This window comes from Halyomorpha halys, unplaced genomic scaffold (assembly GCF_000696795.3).
Source record: "Halyomorpha halys isolate HHAL.00 unplaced genomic scaffold, Hhal_1.1 Scaffold815.1, whole genome shotgun sequence".
NCBI classification, from domain to species: domain Eukaryota; kingdom Metazoa; phylum Arthropoda; class Insecta; order Hemiptera; family Pentatomidae; genus Halyomorpha; species Halyomorpha halys.
Window position 1 is genome coordinate 631,639 of NW_027112549.1, and position 22,530 is coordinate 654,168.

The 22,530-nt window shown below is 31.3% G+C and overlaps 1 protein-coding gene across 1 annotated transcript in view; it reads left to right on the forward strand.

Annotated features, from left to right (window-relative positions):
* Positions 1–22,530, forward strand: part of LOC106686396 (uncharacterized) — a 41,754-nt gene that overhangs the window by 9,982 nt on the left and 9,242 nt on the right. The window contains exons 6-16 of the mRNA XM_067050359.1: positions 3,283–3,410; positions 4,007–4,165; positions 4,386–4,512; positions 5,513–5,751; positions 7,173–7,310; positions 10,816–10,948; positions 16,296–16,411; positions 18,374–18,604; positions 18,683–18,770; positions 18,867–18,953; positions 20,711–20,838. Of these exons, the coding sequence (XP_066906460.1) occupies positions 3,283–3,410; positions 4,007–4,165; positions 4,386–4,512; positions 5,513–5,751; positions 7,173–7,310; positions 10,816–10,948; positions 16,296–16,411; positions 18,374–18,604; positions 18,683–18,770; positions 18,867–18,953; positions 20,711–20,838 (1,574 nt within the window). The remainder of the gene's footprint in view (positions 1–3,282; positions 3,411–4,006; positions 4,166–4,385; positions 4,513–5,512; positions 5,752–7,172; positions 7,311–10,815; positions 10,949–16,295; positions 16,412–18,373; positions 18,605–18,682; positions 18,771–18,866; positions 18,954–20,710; positions 20,839–22,530) is intronic.

Genomic DNA, 22,530 nt, shown 5'->3' on the forward strand with positions numbered 1-22,530 from the left:
CAACCTTCACAACAGGACTTAGCTAAGTGAACCTGATTGTTGTTTATTTTGCATATATTATTATTATTATTGACGAATGTTACCGAAATCAGAGGTTCGATCCCGAAAAAAGAAAATGCCAACGTTTCCGGTCAATATATTCATGAGATCAAGCCGCTTTTCTCTCACGATTTACCTACGACATCATTAGGATACCTTTTGGTCTTACTTCTTACTTTGGTCTTATAGAAGCTTGCGTGGATCAGAATTTTCGCTAATTATACACACATGACTGAACCACTTTACTTACTTTTTCTCCAAGATCTTAGTAAATAGTTTTGCTCCTGAATCTTCGTATGCTAAAATGAGGAAATCTCAACTGTATTTGATGATATCCTCCGAGCTCGGTTTGCTATTCTAAGATATTTCATCTACGCTGCAGTGGAAGTTTCAATGTCTGTCCAGAAGGACTCAGGTCTCACTTTCATATTCTTGGGTCGGGAGATGAAATGTGATGAAAATTTTCAGTTTTACCTTTAACTCAATTTCATGTTTACGAAAAACAGTGTGGCATATTCAGTAATAAGTATATGTTATTTTAAATCTTATTTGATATTTAGTCTTCAATCTCCCATTTCTACTGATAGCTGTGCCTAGGTATATCCTTCTACAGGGGTATTATATTATATTATTTACTACGTTAAATGTTATAAGTATAGGATTATGATCAGTCCTATTTAAAGTCTTTTTCAATGTTAATTGCATAAGAGCACCTAGCAGATTTTCTGAGCAACTTGTTTAGTAACCTTTCCTTCCAAAATTTCTTGTTATTGTTTACTTCTAAGTTTTGATTACAGTAATTTATTACAACATACCCAAAGTAAGTGAAAAGTAGAAGTGTGAAAGTTTGGCTACTGATTGTATTGTATAAAAACGTCCAAAACAATGCTAAGACAGTCAAAACATAAACTACGAGCAAGTAACCTAAAGCGACAATAAACAAAATGGTGTATAGCTCAGCTGGTCTGTTGCATGACGTAATTCTCCATTTAACAGATCTAGTAACAGTCTCTCGACCTTGATATATGTTATATCGTTTTAACATGATAAAAGAAGGAAATATTTTTCCATTTAACATGCTTTAACATGTTACACTAAAAATCATAACTACTCCTAATGTCTATTTATGTAGGATTTCCCCTCTACAAATGATTTACAAATTCTCCAGTTCTCACTCAGTTTGCATAAATTTGCTTTCATTGACGTTTATGACCATACTCTTTTTCTCTGACTCCACTTACCATCCCACCAATATTGCTAACTCAAGATTCTGGATAGGGTCCGCTTTGAATAATATATTCCTTTTGTTTCGAAATGGCGTCTGATTAGAGGCTTTATCACTCACATGAGGGCCTTGAAGACAAATATGAAGAATTTTAGAGTCACACCAAAAACATTTTTTGGCTTCAAATCGTTATACTACGGAAAAGTTCCGAATTCGGTTATGCATAAAAATATTTATGATTTGAGTCCTATCTACAAAATTCAACTTGGCCACCTCGAATTTAAATGCAAACAAAATCAATTTTTTTTTATTCATAATTTAAAAACTTTTTTTATTTTATTTTATTTTTCTCTGTATTGAACGCCATCTATCTGACCATTTCTGGCCAAGAGAAGGACAGAAATGGTCAGATATCAGATAAGGGTATCCTAATGGTAGAGTGCGTGGCGCTCTGAATCGAGGGTAATATTGTTTTGTTTTTTTGTTTCGGTGCTACAGCCATGCGCATGGGCCTCATCACAGATTGCATGCCTATCGGCTAGTCTATCGGCAGCGACCACTCTCCATTTTCTAACCTCAAGTTGGCGCAGGTGTGCCTCAAAAAAGTCCAGCCATCTTATTCTGAGACGTCCATGCTTTCGGGTACCACCCCGTCTTTTCAAGAAGCAGCTTTCTTGGCAGATGATCCTCCTTCATACACTCCACACGCCCGAGCCTTATCAGCCTTTCCTTTTTATTACGCTTACTATGTTTGGCTGACTATATAATGCACTTAAATCTTCCTTTTATCTAACTTTCCTCTCTCCATCACAGTAGACTGGTCCATATATTTTTCTGAGCATCTTTCTTTTCCAGGTTTCTAATCATTCCTCCATCTCTTTTGTCTGCACCCATGTATCACTGGCATAGGTGACTGTTGATCGAATAAGTCTTGTAAACGATAACTTTAGCGCTTTAAGAAAGATCTTTAAACTTCAAAACTTTATGCACTGGAAAAAAGCAGCGATTTCCTGTTGCTATTTCCTGTTGGCCTCTATCTCCTTGTGTAGTTCATTCTTTTGGGTGACTAGTGCTCCTAGATATTTAAAAGCCCTACAAACTGGAAAGTTATGGCCATTGATATTAATTGTATGTGGTGGCATCGGTGTAGGGATTTGTTTGCTTCAGGGGTCAAAATAAGACACTTTATAACTAATAAATATTAAAAATTGTCTGACAAAAGTATTTTGTCAAACAAATTTTTTTTTTAGGAAACTACATTTTCATCCACTTGTACCAATTCTTCACAGTACTTAGATTATGAATATTATATCACTAGAATAAACAACCAACTAACCAAAAATATTAACGAAATTCAACAATTAACAAGTAAAATACGTTAGTACAAGTATTAACTAACATGGATACTGGAAACAAAATTATATTTTTGCTACTTTAATATAAACTCTGGTGACTTGATAATGGTAACCTGAGAATGATGATATAATGTAATAATTACAATATACAAGAAAGACAGACAGGCTCAATCCTCCAACTAGAGAAACATAAGCCTATTCCCAGTGTGTACAAGCTGTATACCTCCATCTTTTAAAATATACTGATACCAGACCTCTGGTAGAACTGTTCATAGAAGAGGAGCCAGGTGGACCTCCACCAGGATGACAAAGACAGGATAATATTTCCTTCCTCAGAAATATATTGCAAAAATCCTAGGGTAGGGATAAAAATATTTACATGTCTTCCTTCATCTTAGAGCAGCATTTGACTCTGACCCATGAAACGAAATATGGGATGCACTATGAGCTAAAATTTTCTAAAAAACTTTGTGGTAAAAAAAATAATTGATTTCAAAAGCTTCAAGTTTCAGACCATTGTTTGATTGTATATGGTATTACTAGTGTATTGATTGAAAATATTTGGATAAGTGGTATTTAATAAATCTAATGAGCATTAATATTTGTTAATTCATTGATGATCTTGAAATTTCAAATAACCTACTGGTATTGTTCATGTTAAAGGAATACTTGCAGTTGTTATTGGTGGGACATTACTTTATTTTGGAAAATGTAGTCCAAGCGACCACAAAGGGATTTCAAGTGAAGAACTAGAATTCATGGGTAATAGTTTCGGAGATAAACGCATTGAGGTAATGAATAACAAAAATAAAAAATAAGGTTTACTACTATTTTACTATAAAAGTATTTATTAATTATGAATGTTTTCTCACAATTTAACTGACTTTCAATTGATTAATTCCCTGAATTGGAGGTAGTGGGACTCCTAGAGTAAGTATATATAATTTAGCAAATTTTATAGCAAACATTTCTAATTATGATAACACTTTTTTTTTAAATTAGTAGTCAAAGGAATGAATACAAGTTTTAAAAAATGGTTTTATTGAAATTCAAAATTCTTCAGGCTTACTAAAAAAATTGCTGAAGTGGAGAATGTAAATTTTGTAGTTAGAACCTTCAAGGATTCTGGAATTTTTATATATTTTATGTGTAATAATTCTTTTTATTTATCAAGAATATTTTGTGTGTTCTATTTTAAATAAATTTCAAGTTTTATTAGTTCCATAGTTATAATAATATCTGTAATGTATTGTTATCTGGTTACTTATTTAATTTAGTATTATTTAGTGGTAAACACAGAAAAAAAAATTTCATCTGCCAGCATTGTATAAAGATAATTTAAAAACTTTGAAAATGTTTATGTGATGTACTTTGTTTTCATTCTCAGACTATGAAGAAGTTAGCAGTACCATGGAAAAAAATTTTGACTTCAGCCCCAGTCATAGTGCTGACAATAACACACTGGACTAGTAACTGGGGTTATTGGACTATAAACAGTCTTACACCCACTTACATGAATGGTGTCTTACATTTTGAGGTAGCAAGTGTAAGTACGCTGTTAAAGATTTATTCACCCACAAATTATTTCTAATAATTTAAACTTGTTGATAAACTCAAATATTTGGTGAGGTAATAAGATTTTTAATAAATTAAAGTTGTTATTATAAATGAGAGTGAAGTTACATATATTTGTGATATTTCTGTTTTAATAAAATACTTGTAAGCGATACTAGTATGCAATATTTAATGGAATATGTCGTTTTCAGGATGGTTTCCTGTCGGCTCTTTCTCCATTGACTAGTCTGTTGTTGAGTTTTTTGTTTATAATAATATCTATGAAAACAAAAAACCTCATGCCGCCTTTATATTCAAAATTCATATGGAATAGTATAGGTATGTACACTCTTTGCATGCAGCCTTAAAAGAATGCAAGTTCATTTATAAAATTCCCAAATATAAATTTTACTCCTTGTCTCATTGTCCGTCTTCTCCAGCCATTTCCAAGTAGTCTCTATTTTTTATACACATCTATTGTCATGTCTTGGAAATCCTCCTTTATTTCCTGAACATCTAAATAATATTCCTATAGCTTTATAAGTTCTATGCTAATGATTGCTGTTTATACAAATATAGTAATTTCCGAACAATAATTATTAAAAATTAATTTCTTTAATGGAATTTGTAGACTTAGGGATTAGTAGACTTACGCTCTTTGCAAAAGACAAAAAGCAACTGAGGGGAATGATGGAGTAGCTTCTAACATTACGTGAAGAAATTGGTCTTTATCCAAACTACCAGAAGATAAAACTTATGACAAATGGCGTGAAAGAAGAATGTAAAATTAACAACTATAATTTAGCATATGTTGAGGAGTATATCTATTTGGGTCGGTTAATATCATTCAGGGATAGAGGGACAAAGGAGGTTCAGAGGCGATTGGGACTCAAAGTACTGGAATAAGTTTTGGTCCCTCAGGCATATCATGAAAGGAAAAATAATTATTGACCTTAAAAGGTAGGTCATCGACAGTTGCACTAGCCCAGTGGTAACTTATGGATGCCAAGCGAGGAAAATACAGGTGTGGCAAAATAATATTGGATGAAGTATTGTGAATGTGAGGAAAAGGGACTGAATAAAAAATGCTTGTATCCAGAAAGAAACAGGACTCACTGACACACTAAAGAGGACAAGACTGAGAAAATGGAAATTGGCAGGGCATCTCCTTTGGTGTGAAGATGACAGATGGTCAAAAATTGCCCCATTTTTGGAGTGCCCAGGACCCCTCTGGTGGGTCCTGTCACAATAATTTTTTAACACGGCTCTGTAAAAACAAATCCCCTACATTTTATGCACTTAGTATCTAATTGATTTATGACTTCTTATCTTTTTACAGGAATGTACGGTTGTGCTTTGGCTCTGACTGTACTTGCATATACTGAAGATACAACATTAGCCATTATCCTCATCACTGCTGGAAGTGGAGTGTCCATAGCATGGAGCTTGGGTTTTCAGATAAACCATATCGATCTTTCTCCAAATTTTGCTGGAATTTTATACTCTTTCACCAACACAGTGGCCAATTTTGCCTCTATATTTGGACCTCTCATTTCCACTTACTTGCTTAAGGATATTGTAAGTATTATATCGTTAATAGATTTGTGTGCTAATAAGATTTTTATGTTTGTGCTAGTTACAAAATAGATTTATTTTTTAAAACTGAAATATTGTTTAATCTCATTTCAACATTTCAACTTAATGCATTTATATGTACTTATGAATTTACCCATTTTAAAAGCAGTTAATTTTTTATTTCTCTTTTTTCTTTTCTTCTGTTTAGTGAGAAAAGTGTTATAGTTGAAGAATCTTTTGAAAAAATTCTTCTGGAACACTGTTAATAATATAAAATAATAATTCCTTTGAGTTTTAATGTCTTCAGTTGTATTCCTGTAGCTAACTTGTCCTAGTTTAAGTTCCTCTCTAACTTCATCCTCATTGTTGTTGTCTTTTGTTGAAAGGTATTTTTGTGATACCTGAGCTCACCAAAATCCCTCAAACATTTTCTTCTACGTCTTAGCAACCATGTTCAAAAATATTGCATTTTTATTTTTTATAATGGTGGTGTTTGTTTTTATAACCGAGTAAATGGGATACAGTCACCAACTTCTTAATCTTGGTCATAATATCCAAGGTTTCCTAATAAATTGGTTAAACCGAAGCTACTGAAAACACATAAATTGTACCTGTTTCTTTCAAATCTTAAAGGTACATATAAATGTAGTATAATAACAGAATTTTATGAAATAGCGTAACAATTTATGTGAGAGTCGAGTCCCCTTTCGTGGTGTGACAACTCTTGAAGAGTTGTCATGCGATAAATGTTCGAAATTAGATTATATCTTTAATACCTAGCATATCTTGCACATTTAGGTGAGCAAAAATTCATCAGAGGAAATGTCAGAAAGTATAAATGGTCACAAAACAAGGCAGCAAAAGATACCCTAATCCACTTCGCTACTATTTAAGTTGAGATTCTATGATGTATGCGATCAGATGATTGGTTATATAGTGCAATTTAGTGCACTTTGAATCATCTGTTTAGTTGACTGATTCCCTGTAGTTCTTGTATTGAGTTGAGTAGCCTAATAATAAAAATGCAACAATGATAGACTCACTCCATTCTTATGACATTGTTTCTGAGATCAAGATTTGTTCCATGAGCTTAGTAATTTTTTCTATTAGTTGCAAGGGCTGCCTTCAGAGCTTGGAAAAACTAAACTTATTATTTTTGGACTCTGACATAATACAGAAATAGACTAACAAAGATTTATTAATTTTTTGGTTAAAAATTTTATTTTTCTTCTGTGACCCTTGAAATGAAATGAATGGTCCATATAGACATATGCATGTCACAATTCAAATGAACTGTGAAATATTTGTGATAAAATGACATCAGGTGACAGTCTAAATTTCCCACAGAAAGTTGTTATTTTTAAATTTTGTTTCCAGACTATTTTATTTAAAGTTATTAATGTTAGTCTTTTTTTTTTATATAGAGCGATATTTATGAATGGAGAATAGTTTTTCTGCTGTCAGCAGCTATTTTAGCAGTGGGAAATACATGTTTTCTGTTTTGGGGAACTGTAAAAACACAAGAATGGAATCAAGGCAAGATTAAAGAGGCACAAGTCGAATGATGAAAGGCTATTACTCTATGGCAGTGTCCTTTTTATAGGAGAGGATAAATGATTCTCAATTATTTAGACAGGTCTGGACTTATTAATAAAATTAAAAACAAAAATCACTTTGCGCATTGTTCACTATCTTCAATATTGTCTACAGAACCTGTTTAGATTAATATAATACTGAACAGTCATAGAGTATGACTAATTTTTTTTTTAATGTATAATATTGTATTTTATTCTTTAACTTAACAGTGTATATAATTTTTTGTATTAATAATTAAAAGTTTTTTAAAATATTTAATTCTGTCTAACTTTATTTCTTAAATTGTATGTGTTGTTTTGAGTGTTTGGAGCAATTAAGAAATAACTGCAGTATTGTAATATCCACTCTGGGAAGAGGAGATGTTTCTTAATGCTAATATTTTGAAAAAGAAAAAATTCAAGGGCATTTACTAAACCTGTCCCATACTCCTTGTAAAAATTGAATTATTAAATTGCTGATCTTAGGTGGAGGGAGATGCTCATATTCCAGTTGTTCTGAAGCCATTTTAGGCATATTAGATAAGAATTTCCTTTAAATTGCTCACTTTTTAACTTTCACTTATCTTTATATGAAATATATATATTAAGAGGAAATATTGCGATCGTAAAATAATTATAATTTCAGTTTTATATGAAAACGAATTTTATTTTCCTCGGCTTAATTTCTCGTGTTTCAAGGAGTTTATTAAGAAGACAGCGGTATAGCTGTGTATACTAGTCCATTGCAACATTTGTACTAGTTTATTATGACTTTTTTTTCTAGGAAATTACTTCGATTACGTTTTATTCATTTACATTCATTTTTTTCATTATGTCTGTCACCTATTGCTAAATTCCTTATTACCTTATTAGATCGTGTTGTAATATATATAAAAAACTCAATGCCAAAAGCGTCTTGCGAAAGATTTTTCATTCGATTAAAATTATCTATTATATTTGGAGAGGTTGTTGAATGTTTTGTATTAATCTAATTTTTTTTTTGTCAGTATTAATAGATTTAAAGATAAATACCTATTTATTATACGGTTCATTTTTATAAATTAATTAAATAAGTTTCATAGATTGGTAAAATATTGCTGCTATCTGAAAGCACTTTTGAACCATAAAAATATAATAAAATGAGACAATTAATTTTTCTTTCGTTAAAATAAAATTGGGATATTGAGGCATATAGCTCCTATGAAACGTGAATAAAGAAACAATTTAAGGCAAGAGCATTTGACCCAAACAGAAGTTGATTCAAAGTTACTCAATGGAAGTTAAAGATATTTGATCCAACCTGGAATCGGTTATTGAATGGGGATACCTGCATGGTCCTACTCAGAGGAGGGTATCTGGCCCCTACTAGAAGAGAAAAAAATTAATTATTAATTTAATAAAATTTTTTTCAAGCAAATACTAATTATAAAAACTAATAAAGCACTACGACCATTATATATAATGTTCTTCAAATTTTGGTTTCATTATCCTTTTCCGTGCTGAAACGTCGTAAGCTCATTGCTTTTAGCTTGCCCCCCCCAATTGACTATGGCTTGCCCCCTTAGTTTGAATCCTGGGTACGCCCTTGAATCCCTGCTCATTTTTCTTATAGTACAAGAGCCCACGAGGAGAAAAAATCTCTCCCCAATTTTTTATTACTTTAATGAAAAGTATGTATAATTAATAGTCAAAATTGATGAGTCTGCCGAGTAAAGGTAGGGGGAATAAAAAATGGCGGCTGTTTCAAAGTGTTAAAAAAAAAAAAAAAAGAATTTCATTCGGAGCTCTATATCTTAAAAAGTAGGAACAACACAAGAAAACCTAAGAGTACGTCATTTAAAGAATAGCAAATTTGCTAAAATATGAGGCCTAATAGAGTTATTTACGTTAAAGTATTATGAACGAGCTATAATGTAGTTTATTATGTTTATCTTCGTAGGAGTAATAGTTTACATGAAATTTGCTAAAATAAATTGATTTATAGTTGTTCCGACAAATTTTCATTTGCATCATAAAAACTACTACCCCTACGAAGATAAGTGTCATAAACTACTTTATCGTAAGTTAAATTTTTTTTATTTTGAATGTTGGCAGAAATTTGTGCGTCTTATGGATCTAGAGATATATTTTTTCAAAAATCCAACATTTTATAGGAACAACTATAAATTAACATTTTGTGAGTTTATTTTGTCAAATATCATAAAAACTACTACTCCTACAAAGATAAACATAATTAACTATTTTGTAGTAAATTTAACTAGCTTTAATTTGAGCGCTGGCAGACATCAGTGCGTCTAATGATTTGTGAAATAAAGTTTTTCATAAATCAAATTTATTGTCCGCACAACTATAAATCAATTTATTTTAGCAAAATCATGAAAACTACTACTCCTACGAAGGTAAAGGTCATACACTTCTTTATAGTCCATTAAACTTGCTTTAATTTGAGTGCTAATAGACATCTGTACGTCACATAGTTCCTGAGATAAAGATTTCTCAAAATAAATTAACTAACTACTAATCTTTCAGAAGATTTTTAAGAAATTTTACTTTTTAAAAAGCTATATCTCGAGAACTATTGGACGTAAATAGCTCTTTTAGGGCTAATATTTTAGAAAATTTACTCTTCTTTAAATAATGTTCTCTTAGATTTTCTAGTGTTGTTGGTAGTTTTTAAGATATAGAGCTCCGAATGAAAAATCAATGTTTTTTTAAGGTTTTGCAACAGCCGTCATTTTTTAATCCCCCTACCTATACTTGGCAGACCCATCAATTTTGACTAGTAATTATACATAGTTTTTATTGAAGTAATGAAAAATTGGGGTGAGATAACTGCCTTTTTTCTTCCCGGCTTTTGTACTATTGGTGAATAAAAATGAGAGGAGGTGCAGCCCTACCTAGAAGTAAAAAAAAATTATTAATTTAATAATAACTAAATTTTTTCCAAGAAAACAATGGTAGCAACTAATAAAGCACTGTTATAATTACGTTTAAATTTCTTGTAATTTTGGTGCATCCTGTTTCCATCAAAAAATGCTCTCTTTAATTGTAAATCAAAATTCACCAGCGACTAGAGTACATGCTTCTTTAAATTACTAACAAGAGTAAATGATCTTAGTTTTTTGTAATGATAGCTCATTCATTGATTGCTCAAAAAGAGGGTCCCGAGGGAATCGGGAGGAACATAATTTTTGACTTCGGGACTTGGTTTGAACCAGTCAGGAACTAAAAAATACTTCTTTACTAAGATTACTCTTAGTTATATCTTGTCTTACCATTACATATACATATATAATGTTATGGTAAGAAAGTAGTAAGTTATTTTACTTTGTCGTGAATAAAATTTATGATATTAAAAAATCAGAAAGGCATGATAGATATGAAGATCCATAAAGAAGAACCTATTTAACTACTAAAACGACATAATTGGACGGCTGAAATTCTCAAAAAGTCAACAATTATATTGTTTTCTTATTCTAATCATTAATGATAGGTAAGGAAACCTATCGATATTTTGTCACGCAAAACAGATAAGGAATCTTTAAAGGTACTTCTACCGACAAGGGTGTTTTCAGTGGCCAGTATCGAAATGGAGGTGCCTAATAAACAGCCGAAGTGGGAAAATGGTATGTCGAAGTATTAAGGAACGAAAAATAGATTATAACACTACCGTAACGTTGAGATTATATAGTTTGTTAAATATTACTTCTTATAATATAGTCGCTTTTATTATATCAATTTTTTTCTTTTATTGCACTAATCTGAATGCTAATATTTAGTAATAACAAAAGAATATATATGCATTTCCCTATCTCTTATACCAATATCAGTGGCGTAGCGTGGGTGTCAGCCACTAAGATTGCGAAATTTAGCTGCCCTCTACACTAATAAAAAATTGCCACCCCACTACGCTACGCGACTGCCTCAAAAACGGAGTATATTTTTCTGCTTATGTATCTGTATCCCAGAGATAAAAGATTTTCTTAACTTTGTGAGAGAATAGCTTTAACAGATCTTTCCCTCCAAATAATTTTTACATTTTTACTCCAAATGTACTTATTATTTTTTACTTTCACATATTTATATATGGAATATATAGCAAGGATAAGTAAAATTTTGAATTCGAGTTTTTAGATCCCCTGAGTCATATAACCAAGCTTTGCAAAACGATCAGTGTGTGTATGAACAGTCTAGCTCAAAACCGAAAAGTCCTAAGAAACTGAAATTACATATTTAAAGTGGGTGTACGCCTGAGATGTGGGAGCAACATTTCGCTAAAATCGACTCACCGGAAGTGCCATTTTATATAATCGATTGTTGTGTTAAATAATTCGGTGAACCAATGTCCAATTAAGTGTTCTTTAATACTAGATAGGTCTTATCCTCATTGAAATAGTTTAACAGGGCTTGAACAAAGAATTTTCAAATAATAGGGGTATTCATGATGTTTTGTTAAATGTAAAGTGTTTTACCATGTTAAATGCGCAGCCCTAATTAAGGGTATGTTAAATGCATAAGAACTCCTACTGGATTTTCTGAGCAACTTGTTTCCTTCCAAAACTTCACGTTATTGTTTACTTCTAAGTTTTGATTAAAGTAATTTATTACAACATGCCTAAATTGAGTGAAAAATGGAAGTTGTGTGAAGGTTTGGCTACTGAATGCCTTGTTGATGTTCTAACTTGTGAGGAAGAGAATCAAGATAAGCTGATTGACAACTGTCATTACACTATTATTATTGTCATCCATTGCTTTATTAGTTATAAAAAAAATTCATTCAATACAAACTACCAGCAAGTAATATGTATGATACTACATCGCTTGTCGCTATAACAAACCAAATGATGACCTCAGATAGTCTGTTGCGTGAAGTCATTCTCCATTTAACAGACCTAGTAACAGACTCTCAACCATGTTACATGTTATATCGTTTTAACATGGTAAAAGAAGGAAATATTTCTCCATTTATCATAGCTTTTTCCCTTTAACATGTTAAACTAATGATCAGGAATACCCCTACTGTCCCTCAAAAATACCCTATATTTTGTTAATTAAAAACAGTTCTCATTGTTAGAAATAATAAACAATGTATAGATACAAAATATTGAATAATTTTATAAATAACTTCAACCCAAGCTCACCAGTCTTAGGGACGTATGCAGGGTGGTAAGTGAAAGTTATGCGATGCAAGCACCGCACTAGATTTTTTAAACTATTATAATTTAATTGTACATTAGTTTGTCAGCTTAAGCGGCGTTATTGAAAGGTGATTTCATAGAGGTGACAACCCCATTGTCGATTTTTAAATCATACTCCAACTTTAAGAAGTTATTTAAAAGTTTAGGTGGTTTAAAAAAAAGAGCCTTTCGTAGCTCAGGTGGTTGAGAGCAGTTATTAACAACTTGGGAATATTGGTGACGCTGGTTCGAATTCGGCCTGGGGTGTTGACTTTTTTTCATTGCTGTGGGGTTTCCACATAATGAAAGCTCGATCCACCACCATGGTTAGAACAGGTTGGTAACTTCTGGATAACCACTGTATTTCAGAAATGACTTGGAAGGGGGTCATAAACAAAATAATTTAAAAAAAAATATAAATAAAAAAAGTAAAAATGAAAATAAATAAAAAGGTGTTTTAAAACCCGATGGTGGTAAATTGGAGGATCAATGACGTGTCCGATATATATATAACAGTTATTTAAAAACTGCTATTGACACTAGAATTATAATTATTACAGTGATTTAGATGTAGATTGTGATTAATTGCAGACCCGACTCTTTGAAATATCCTTCACAAATGCCCAGGGTCGAACTGGTTTGCCAATTACGTACAGGCGAGGTTAAGTATAAGTTCACCTGTAGCTGTGTCCTATTGGTTTTAACTAAAGGGTCATTTCTAGTTGGTTGTATTTTGTTTACTTATTAAGTAAAATGTAGGGCTTATACAGAATATCGCTTCAACAATGGTATGTTTTTTCTTGATAATGTTATGTTATTTATATGAATAAACACGTTTCCCAAAAATATCTTACACTTGAAATGTATTAAAGGGAAGAAGAATAAATCTCGGGAGAGTTGTCGCACTGTTTTCAGCTATTAGCTGTGAATTTAATCTTCAAATTGATGTGTCAATCATTGATTGTGATGAAGTATCAAGAGGGATATTGCGTACAAAAGAACAAACAGTTTTTTTTTTTTTTTACAAAACACTAACGTTAAGAAATAATGAACAACGATTAATATCTGTATTGTCATCGTGTTTAACTGTGTTTGGTATCATCAGCTTCTTATGTTTTTTATCGAACAAAAGTGGAATCAATAAATATGTTTTTTCCTTATAAATCAGAAGCTGCCAGTTATTGATTTTTATTGGTCTTTTTGTTTTCTTATATAAATTCTGGATGTTATTATGTTGATCAGATTTTACAAAAACACAAAATTTATCGTTGAGCACGGATAAAAAAAGTATATTAATAGAAATTAAATAAAAATCACTTGTTGCTATTCTCACTATCTACATTAAAAATCGAAATGCAAAGGAAATGTGAACTTATCCACGTATTTCAATTATATTTAAGTATATTCAATATTAAATTTCTGAGGTACATGGAACTACTATATCTCATATCAGATCTAATTAATTTATTGAATCAGTTGGTAGCATTGCTATAGATAAGTTTAGATTATTATTACCACAATGTATATGAATTATTTTATTTAAATCACTTTCATCTAGATTTCGTCAAATAAGTGGTAAACCCAAGAGGAGAGCCCAAGAGGAGAAAAAAGGCAGTTATCCTACCCCAATTTTTAATTACTTCAATGAAAACTATGTATAATTAATAGTCAAAATTGACGAGTCTGCCATAGGTAGGGGGAATAAAAAAAAGCGGCTGTTTCAAAGCGATAAAAAAAACCTAATTTTTCATTCGGAGCTCTATATCACAAAAAGTAGGAACAACACAAGAAAACCTAAGAGGATGTCATTTAAAGAAGAGTAATTTTCCTAAAGTATGAGCCCTAATAGAGTTATTTACGCTTTTTAAAAAGCAACATTTCATGAAAATGTATGGGACCTACAAAAGATCAGTAGTTAGTGAATTTATTTTGAAAAATTTATATCCCAAAAACCATTGACCTACAGATGTCTATTAGCGCTCAAATTAAAGCTAGTTTAATGAGCTATAAAGTAGTTTATTATGTTTATCTTCGTAGGAGTAATAGTTTACATGAAATTTGCTAAAATAAATTTATTTATAGTTATTCGGACAAATTTTGATTTGCCATATTTATGTGAATATCATAAAAAATACTATCCCTACGAAGATAAGTGTGGTAAACTATTTTATAGTATGTTAAATTTTCATTTGCCAAATTCATATTCATAAGTGAATATCATATAAACTATTATCCCAACGAAGATAAGTGTCATAAACTACTTTATAGTAAGTTAAATTTTCTTTATTTTGAGTGTTGGCAGACATATGTGCGTCATATGTATCTAGAGATATATTTTTTCAAAAATCCAACATTTTATACGAACAACTAGAAATTAACATTTTGTGAATTTATTTTGTCAAATACCATAAAAACTACTACTCCTAAAAGATACTACTTCAACATACCCGTTTTACCCGACAAACAGATCGTTATAACTATAGCTGTATAATTGTTACTGTCATGATTGTACTGTCGCGCAAGCTTTGGCATGATAGTTGATAGTACAAGGAATGTCAGTGAAGCAACTGTCACGTTAACTATCACATGTATATGCCTTAACAGTGAACTATCGTACAGTTTCTGTTATTGCGGTAATGGTGTAGCTATTTGATAGTTACTTTCATGAAAAACAGGGATTAAATGGGGAGCGCCCCAGGACATAGAACAGCCTACAAATCATAGGTATGGGCTAATTTGGAGTATGGTGCTGAACTTTTAATAACCTCCTCCAAAACGCCACCAAAAAAATTGGCCAAAGTCCAAATTTAGGCCTTATTGGTGTAGAGGAAATGTTTCACTAGATAAAGTAACCAAACGAGGAAAGGCTAAATGTAAGCAGCTTCTACATACCGAGGCACGAAACTGCTGAACTCTACGAGCGACCTGCACAGGCTATTCATATTGCGATGGAAGATTGACAGAAATGAAAACATCCTAATCTTCAACGATTCCCAAGCCATTATACATAAATTATCTACACCAGAGATTGCAGAGTCACCCATAGAAGAGAAGTGTAGGAACATGGCTCCTATTCTGAGAAAAAGAGAAAGGATAATAACTCTGCTGTAAATACCAGATCATGTTGGTATATATGGCAATGAAAAAGCTAACTAGTTAAGTTCGTTAAGGTCGGTTGGGCGTTGAGTTAGCCTGTTCGAGTATTATCTTTCACAATAGCAAAATACATTATTTGTTCTTATTATGAGGACAGGACAAACGTCAGACTCAAAATCCAAGAGGAAGGTAAGAAGTAGGAGAATCTTATGAGTAAAGATGAATAAATCCTGGCCAACTTTAGCAGAGTTGAGGAAATGGCTTGTGCACCTTGTTATTTCCAAAAACACCTTCATCGGATAGGTATCGCGGATTCAACGACTTGCCCCCTATGCAACATGGGTGACATGGATCGGGACTACAATTTTTTTTCGATTTTCTCAAAAGATTAAACTTAACCGACAAATTATTGGAAAACCTTCCTTTAAAGTATTTTTAATGTTGTTTATTTGAAATAATAACCATCTCTTATTAACGAATTCAAGGCAAAAAGCAACTTTTATTTGGTTAAGCGAGAGAATGGTTTAATAGATTGTTTACTCGGGGATAGAAAAAAAAAAAAAATTAAATTTAGTATGTTTTACTGATGTTACGTGAATATCTTACTTTTGTAATTAGACTACACAAGTTCATATGCTTCTTATCTGTTCCATATAAGAAGAATTTTTAGTAATTTATTTGTCGTTTTATTTTGTTACAGGCTGGGGAGTCCGACACACTCAGATTATGCTTTATTTTGCGTGCATCTCAACGTTATTTATGTTGAGGCTGAATCTTACACTAGCTGTAGTGGCAATGACCACTTCAACCGACAAGGTACACATGGCTTTTAACCATGTTTCATATGTAGTAATAATAATATTAATAATAACTAACAAATATTTAGTTTCCAAGAAAATATTTTTGGAACTGAAATTTTCTGTTATGTGATCAGGAAAGTTCAAAAACGAAAAGCCGTACTAAAAAAACAAGTAAAAGCAACTTATTGGATATAATCGAATTATTGAATGTATACATTACATTATATATTCGAATTTTCAATTTTTTTTTTTTCCTATTTTCTCAAACGATTAAACTTAACTGACGAATTATTGGAAAACCTTCCTTCGAAGTATTTTTAAAGTTGTTTATTTGAAATTATTACCATCTCTTATTGTAAGTATTAATAAAAAATGGATAAATATAAATCATGAAAGAATTTGAAGACAACTAAAGGAGAAAGTGGTTATCTTTTGTGAAACTATTAAAGCCAGGAATAAAATTGATAGTCATTTTCCTGCCCGACTCGTCCTAGAGGTTCAAATCACCAAAACATGTAATAGTACAAGAGCCCAAGAGGAGAAAAAAGGCAGTTATCATATATATATATATATAGTTATAAAACTAATTTTTCATTCGGAGCTCTATATGATAAAAAGTAGGAACAACCTAAGAGGACGTCATTTAAATTTGCTAAAATATGAGCCCTAAGAGTTATTTACGTTAAATAGTTTTCGAGATATAGCTTTTTAAAAAGCAACATTTAATAAAAATGTTGTATGGGACGTACTAAAAGATCAGTAGTTAGTGAATTTATTTTGAAAAATTTATATCCCAAAAACCATTTGACGTAAACATGTCCATTAGCACTCATATTAAAGCTAGTTTAATGAGCTATAAAGTAGTTTATGATGTTTATCTTCGTAGGAGTAATAGTTTACATGAAATTTGCTAAAATAAATTGATTTATAGTCGTTCGGACAAATTTTCATTTGCCAAATTTATATTCATTTATGAATATATTAAAAACTACTATCCCTTCGAAGATAAGTGTCATAAACTACTTTATAGTAAGTTAAATTTCCTTTATTTTTATTGTTGGCAGACATATGTACGTGTTATGGATCTAGAGATATATTTTTTTCAAAAATCCAACATTTTATACAAACAACTAGAAATTAACATTTTGTGAGTTTATTTTGTCAAATATAAAAAACTCTTACGAAGATAAACATAATTAACTATTTTGTAGTAAATTTAACTAGCTTTAATTTAAGCGCTGGCAGAGATCAGTACGTCCAATGGTTTCTGAACTAAAGTTTTTCATAAATCAAATTTAATGTCCGAACAACTTTAAATCAATTTATTTTATCAAATATCATGAAAACTACTATTCCTACGAAGGTAAAGATCATCAACTTCATTATAGTCCATTAAACTAGCTTTAATTTGAGTGCTAATGGACATCTGTACGTCACATAGTTCCTGAGATATAGATTTCTCAAAATTAATTAACTAACTACTAATCTATCAGTAGGTTTTTAAGAAATTTTGCTTTTTAAAAAGCTATATCTCGAGAACTATTGGACGTAAATAGCTCTGTTAGGGCTAATATTTCAGCAAATTTACTCTTCTTTAAATAATGTTCTCTTGGGTTTTCTAGTGTTGTTGGTAGTTTTGAAGATATAGAGCTCCGAATGAAAAATCAAAGTTTTTTTAAGGTTTTGAAACAGCCGCCATTTTTTAATTCCCCTACCTATACTTGGCAGACTCATCGATTTTGAATGGTAATTATGCATAGTTTTGATTGAAGTAATCAGAAATTGGGGTGAGATAACTGCCCTTTTTTTCTTACCGGCTTTTGTACTATAAATAATTATTTATAGTATTTGAAGATTTTTGTCACAAAAAAGGACAGTTGTTTTGAGATTAAACTACATAAAATAAAGTATAAAATATTTGTATTTAATGAAATAATAATCTCTGTTAACTAATAACGTTATAAAAAATTTGCCTCAGAATGTTCCTTTGAGTTCAACCGAGAGAGCTCTAGTCTTGAGCAGTCTTTTTTGGGGATATGGATTACTGCAAACTTTCTTGGGGAATTTGGGCAGAAAAACTAATGCTGTAAGAGTATTATCTTACTGCATGTTAATATCAGCTATCCTAACTTTGGCTACTCCATTAGCTGCCATTCACTTTGGAGCTGTTGGTATCATTGTCGTTCGTGCACTGATGGGAATTGCACAGGTAGGCTATTATCATCGATAAACTTTATATATTGCGCAAATTGTATTGAAATAATATTTTATCCAAAAACATTTTCAGGGAGGAGTCTATCCTAATATAAACAATTTATTATCAATATGGGCGGTTCCTCAAGAGAAAACAGTATGGGGTCCTTTTGTGTATAACGGTATGTAAACACTTTTATTAAATTCTTTAGTTTACTATAATTGATTATGATCGATATTAAACTATTTAAGGTTTATTAATTTTTATTATTATCAAGGAATGGCGTTTGGAACATTTGTGGCGATGATTGCATCCGGTTCCATAGCAGCAAGACTTGGATGGCCTTCAATATTTTATAGTTCAGGTAAGAAACATTATCTGGCATTATTTTGGTTTTTGTGTACTATGACTCCTCTCAGCCATTAGTTTATAAGTTAAACTGACTATTACTTCAAATTTTCCTGTTTTTTTTTTTTTTTTGTGTTTTTTACTATCCATGATTAACGATCCCCTACAAACTAATATGGTTTTTGAGGATGTCAAATAGTCGCCCGAAGGTTTAGTCGATGGACGGGCTGCTTCGGAGAAAGAAATATAAATCCTTAAGGTCTTTCAGACGTTGAACAACCATAGTCCGTGGATTTAGACCGATTAACCATTGTCCTTCAACCCGGGTGATTCGGTGATAAAGACATTTCTTAGTAGCCCCTTAAAGGGCTGGGGGTAATCCACCGTTGTTTCATATAAACTATTGTTCTTAGCAACGTGAGGTTGCGTTACCCCTAACACGCTATCTATGCTTATACAAGTAATACATGTTTGTAAAAAGGTTACATCGGGTGGCCAAGGATGTTCATGATCTGTAATGTCAACTGATAAAGTGTGATTTTGGTTAGTTTATATTTTTCCGTGGTACAAGGATCTGATATCAAAATAAGACTTTACAAAGTCTTATAAGCGACTTTCGTCTGCCAAATATGAACCCTTAACAAGTGGGTAGCTTAATAAAAGTTTGATCGTTTCAAAAGAAAGATTCTGAGATGTGTGTAGACGAATTAAATAAAATGAAACTTCGAGTCTGGCCCGGAATCCAGAGCTGTAAGAAGAATAGCGGGATTGGAGTCTTTCCATTTTCGTCAGGTTGCAGTGGCTAAAATGGATTAGTCATGTCAAGATTGTGAGGGTCCTTCAAGAACATACCAAATTGTATCAGACCCGGAAATCGCTGGAAGAACAGAGTCCTTATGGACCTGAAATAACCGGAAATGCTGCTAATAGGATCTTCCAGTGTAAAATGATTGTGGAGACAAGAACCGCTTCATGGATCTGTTGTACTTAGAAGAAAATAAGTTATGTGAGAAATTATGTTATCTCTCAAATTCATTTTTATATCCTTTTTTTTAATAACCTTTTGATAAATATAATTTTGTATATCTCATTACCTCCTTTTTTATGAGGATTAAATCTTGATTAATTTGACTTATTGACACGCCTAATAATATTTCTATGAATCCTTGTATGATTTTTTCCTTTCGCTTCTAAAACAATTCTTCTGTTATCAGAAATTTATTCATGTTTTTTATAATTATTAAAAAATCTGTATTATTTTTAAAAAAAAAAAATATGTCTAAACATGTTGTATAATTTTAATTATAAAATGTATTTGAGACGTTGCATATAATGACGTTTAAATGATTTTTTACACGGTGTACCTTTTTTTTTCTTTTATTATATTTTTTATTTTTTGAAACACTGGAGAAATCTGACTATTTATATTAAATTTGAATGTTGAATCCAAATGAAAATAGTTGAAATATCCTTCGAAATAGTTTTAATATATTATTAAACCAACTTCACATATACTAGTACCAAACTGTACCAATAAAATAGATTCGTCCACATCTTACGATATCGTTTTCATTTATTTGACTTTAATGTTTTAATGTTTCACGTGCTCCACTAAAATATATGGTATCGGGTGACAAAATATTTACTCAATGTGCTCTTCAGTCGAGACTACAATACATTTATCACATATTAAGTGAAAAAGTTTTAATTTAATATAATTAGTGAGTACTGTTTGTCAATCAATTGATCATCTTGAAATTGTTCATGTTAAAGGAATAATAGGAACTGCGATTGGCGTAGCATTACTTTATTTCGGAAAATGTAGTCCAAGCGAACACCAAGGAATTTCTAAGGAAGAAGAAGAATTCATGAGAAATAGTTTAGGGAATCATAGCAGTGAGGTAATGTATAACAAAAACATTTCACGAATAAAGAAATCAGAACAAATTAACAGAACATAGAGATAATAGAAACGAAGATATGTTTTCTAATGTTTAATTTAAGTGTTTGTTTTTAATTTTAAAACAACAGTTACAAATGTCTGACCTAAAATGGAAAGAGTTCCTATTAATAATACGTCTTTTTTTTTCTTTTATGTATATTTGCTTGTTGAAGAGTTTCTCTTTCTTCATTGGTCTGTCAAATCACAAAAAAAGGCCTATTAATTATGTAGTCAAAAAAAGATGAAAATGATTTTAACACACTTTAAAGGTGCTTCTACACGAGTTGGCGGCCGATCAGTTGAGTGTCGGTTTTCGGGCACAAATCAAAGAGTGCTTGTGCTGCCTACACACGTTTGTGTTCAGTTAGCATTATTATAGAACTTCGAACTCATAAATATTTGTGTCCTTTGTGTTTTAAATAATTAAAGAATTTTCCTTATATTCAGATTGAAGAACTAACTCTAGTTCAACATCGCATATTTTAAAATTCTGTCAATTCGGTGCAAATACTTTGTTTCAAATTTTGCCAGTTAATTTTAGCGGTTTATTTCTTGTATGATCGATTATACAGCATCATTATCCAGTTATACCTAACTAATGGATTAATGGAATTAAATCGGTATAACATTCCCTACAAAAATGCAGCGCTGCCTCTCGTAATATAGACACAAACATTTTGCCTTTCTTCTAATATTTTTCTCGTCTGTTTGCTTATTGAAGCTGGCAATATTTCCGAAGACCTAACCTTTCTGGAACGTAATTTCCGTTCTAGAAGCTTTATAATACCAGAGCTTGGCTTTAAAATTTAAATACATTCTCATATTTATCAGGAATCGTTTCAATTATTTTATTTAAATAGTCAGTATTATTAGTTTTTAATTTTAATATGTGTAATGTATTCTTGTGTGGTTAGTTATTTAATTGTTTTTAATTATACGATCTTATCTTAGAAAGGCTTTTAACTACCAGAATCATCTAAACGTGATTCTAATTCGTAATCTAATCGTAAAATTAATATATTTTAATCAATATATAACTTCAAGATCTTGCCATATGTATCATTATATCAACATATTCCTAGTTTTTGGTCAAAAGGGCTTAAGGGATCATTTTTATGAAAGAAATTGTGTCTGCTTTAGCACAATGTTCTGCTGTTTTAATTTATTTTCATTCATTCAAAGTGTCAAATGAGTCAGTCTACATTTTATATAATGTACATATTCTCATCCAAGATTCAAGCCGTCTGTACCAATGAAAAACAGAATGTTCCAGTCAAAAACACTTAACAAATTGTTTCGTAAGAATTGACCAATAACCTGTGATCATGGTGTACCCAGAGAGGTCAGAAGGGGGCAGCTGTCCCAACCTAAGAGTGAAAAAAAAATTAATTTAATAAAAAATATATATATTTTTCAAGCAAATACTAATTGTAATAACTAATAAAGTACTGCGACAATTATATATAATATTCTTAAAATTTTGGTTTTATTCTCCTTTTCCGCGCTGAAATTTCACAAACTGATTTACTATGGTTTCCACCCCTCCCCCCCCTAGTTTTGATCCCGGATAGGCCCTTGCCTGTGATAATACATTTATACGTTATTTAAATTAAATTACGATGACTTTGGTTCTTATTTTTATACAATGAGG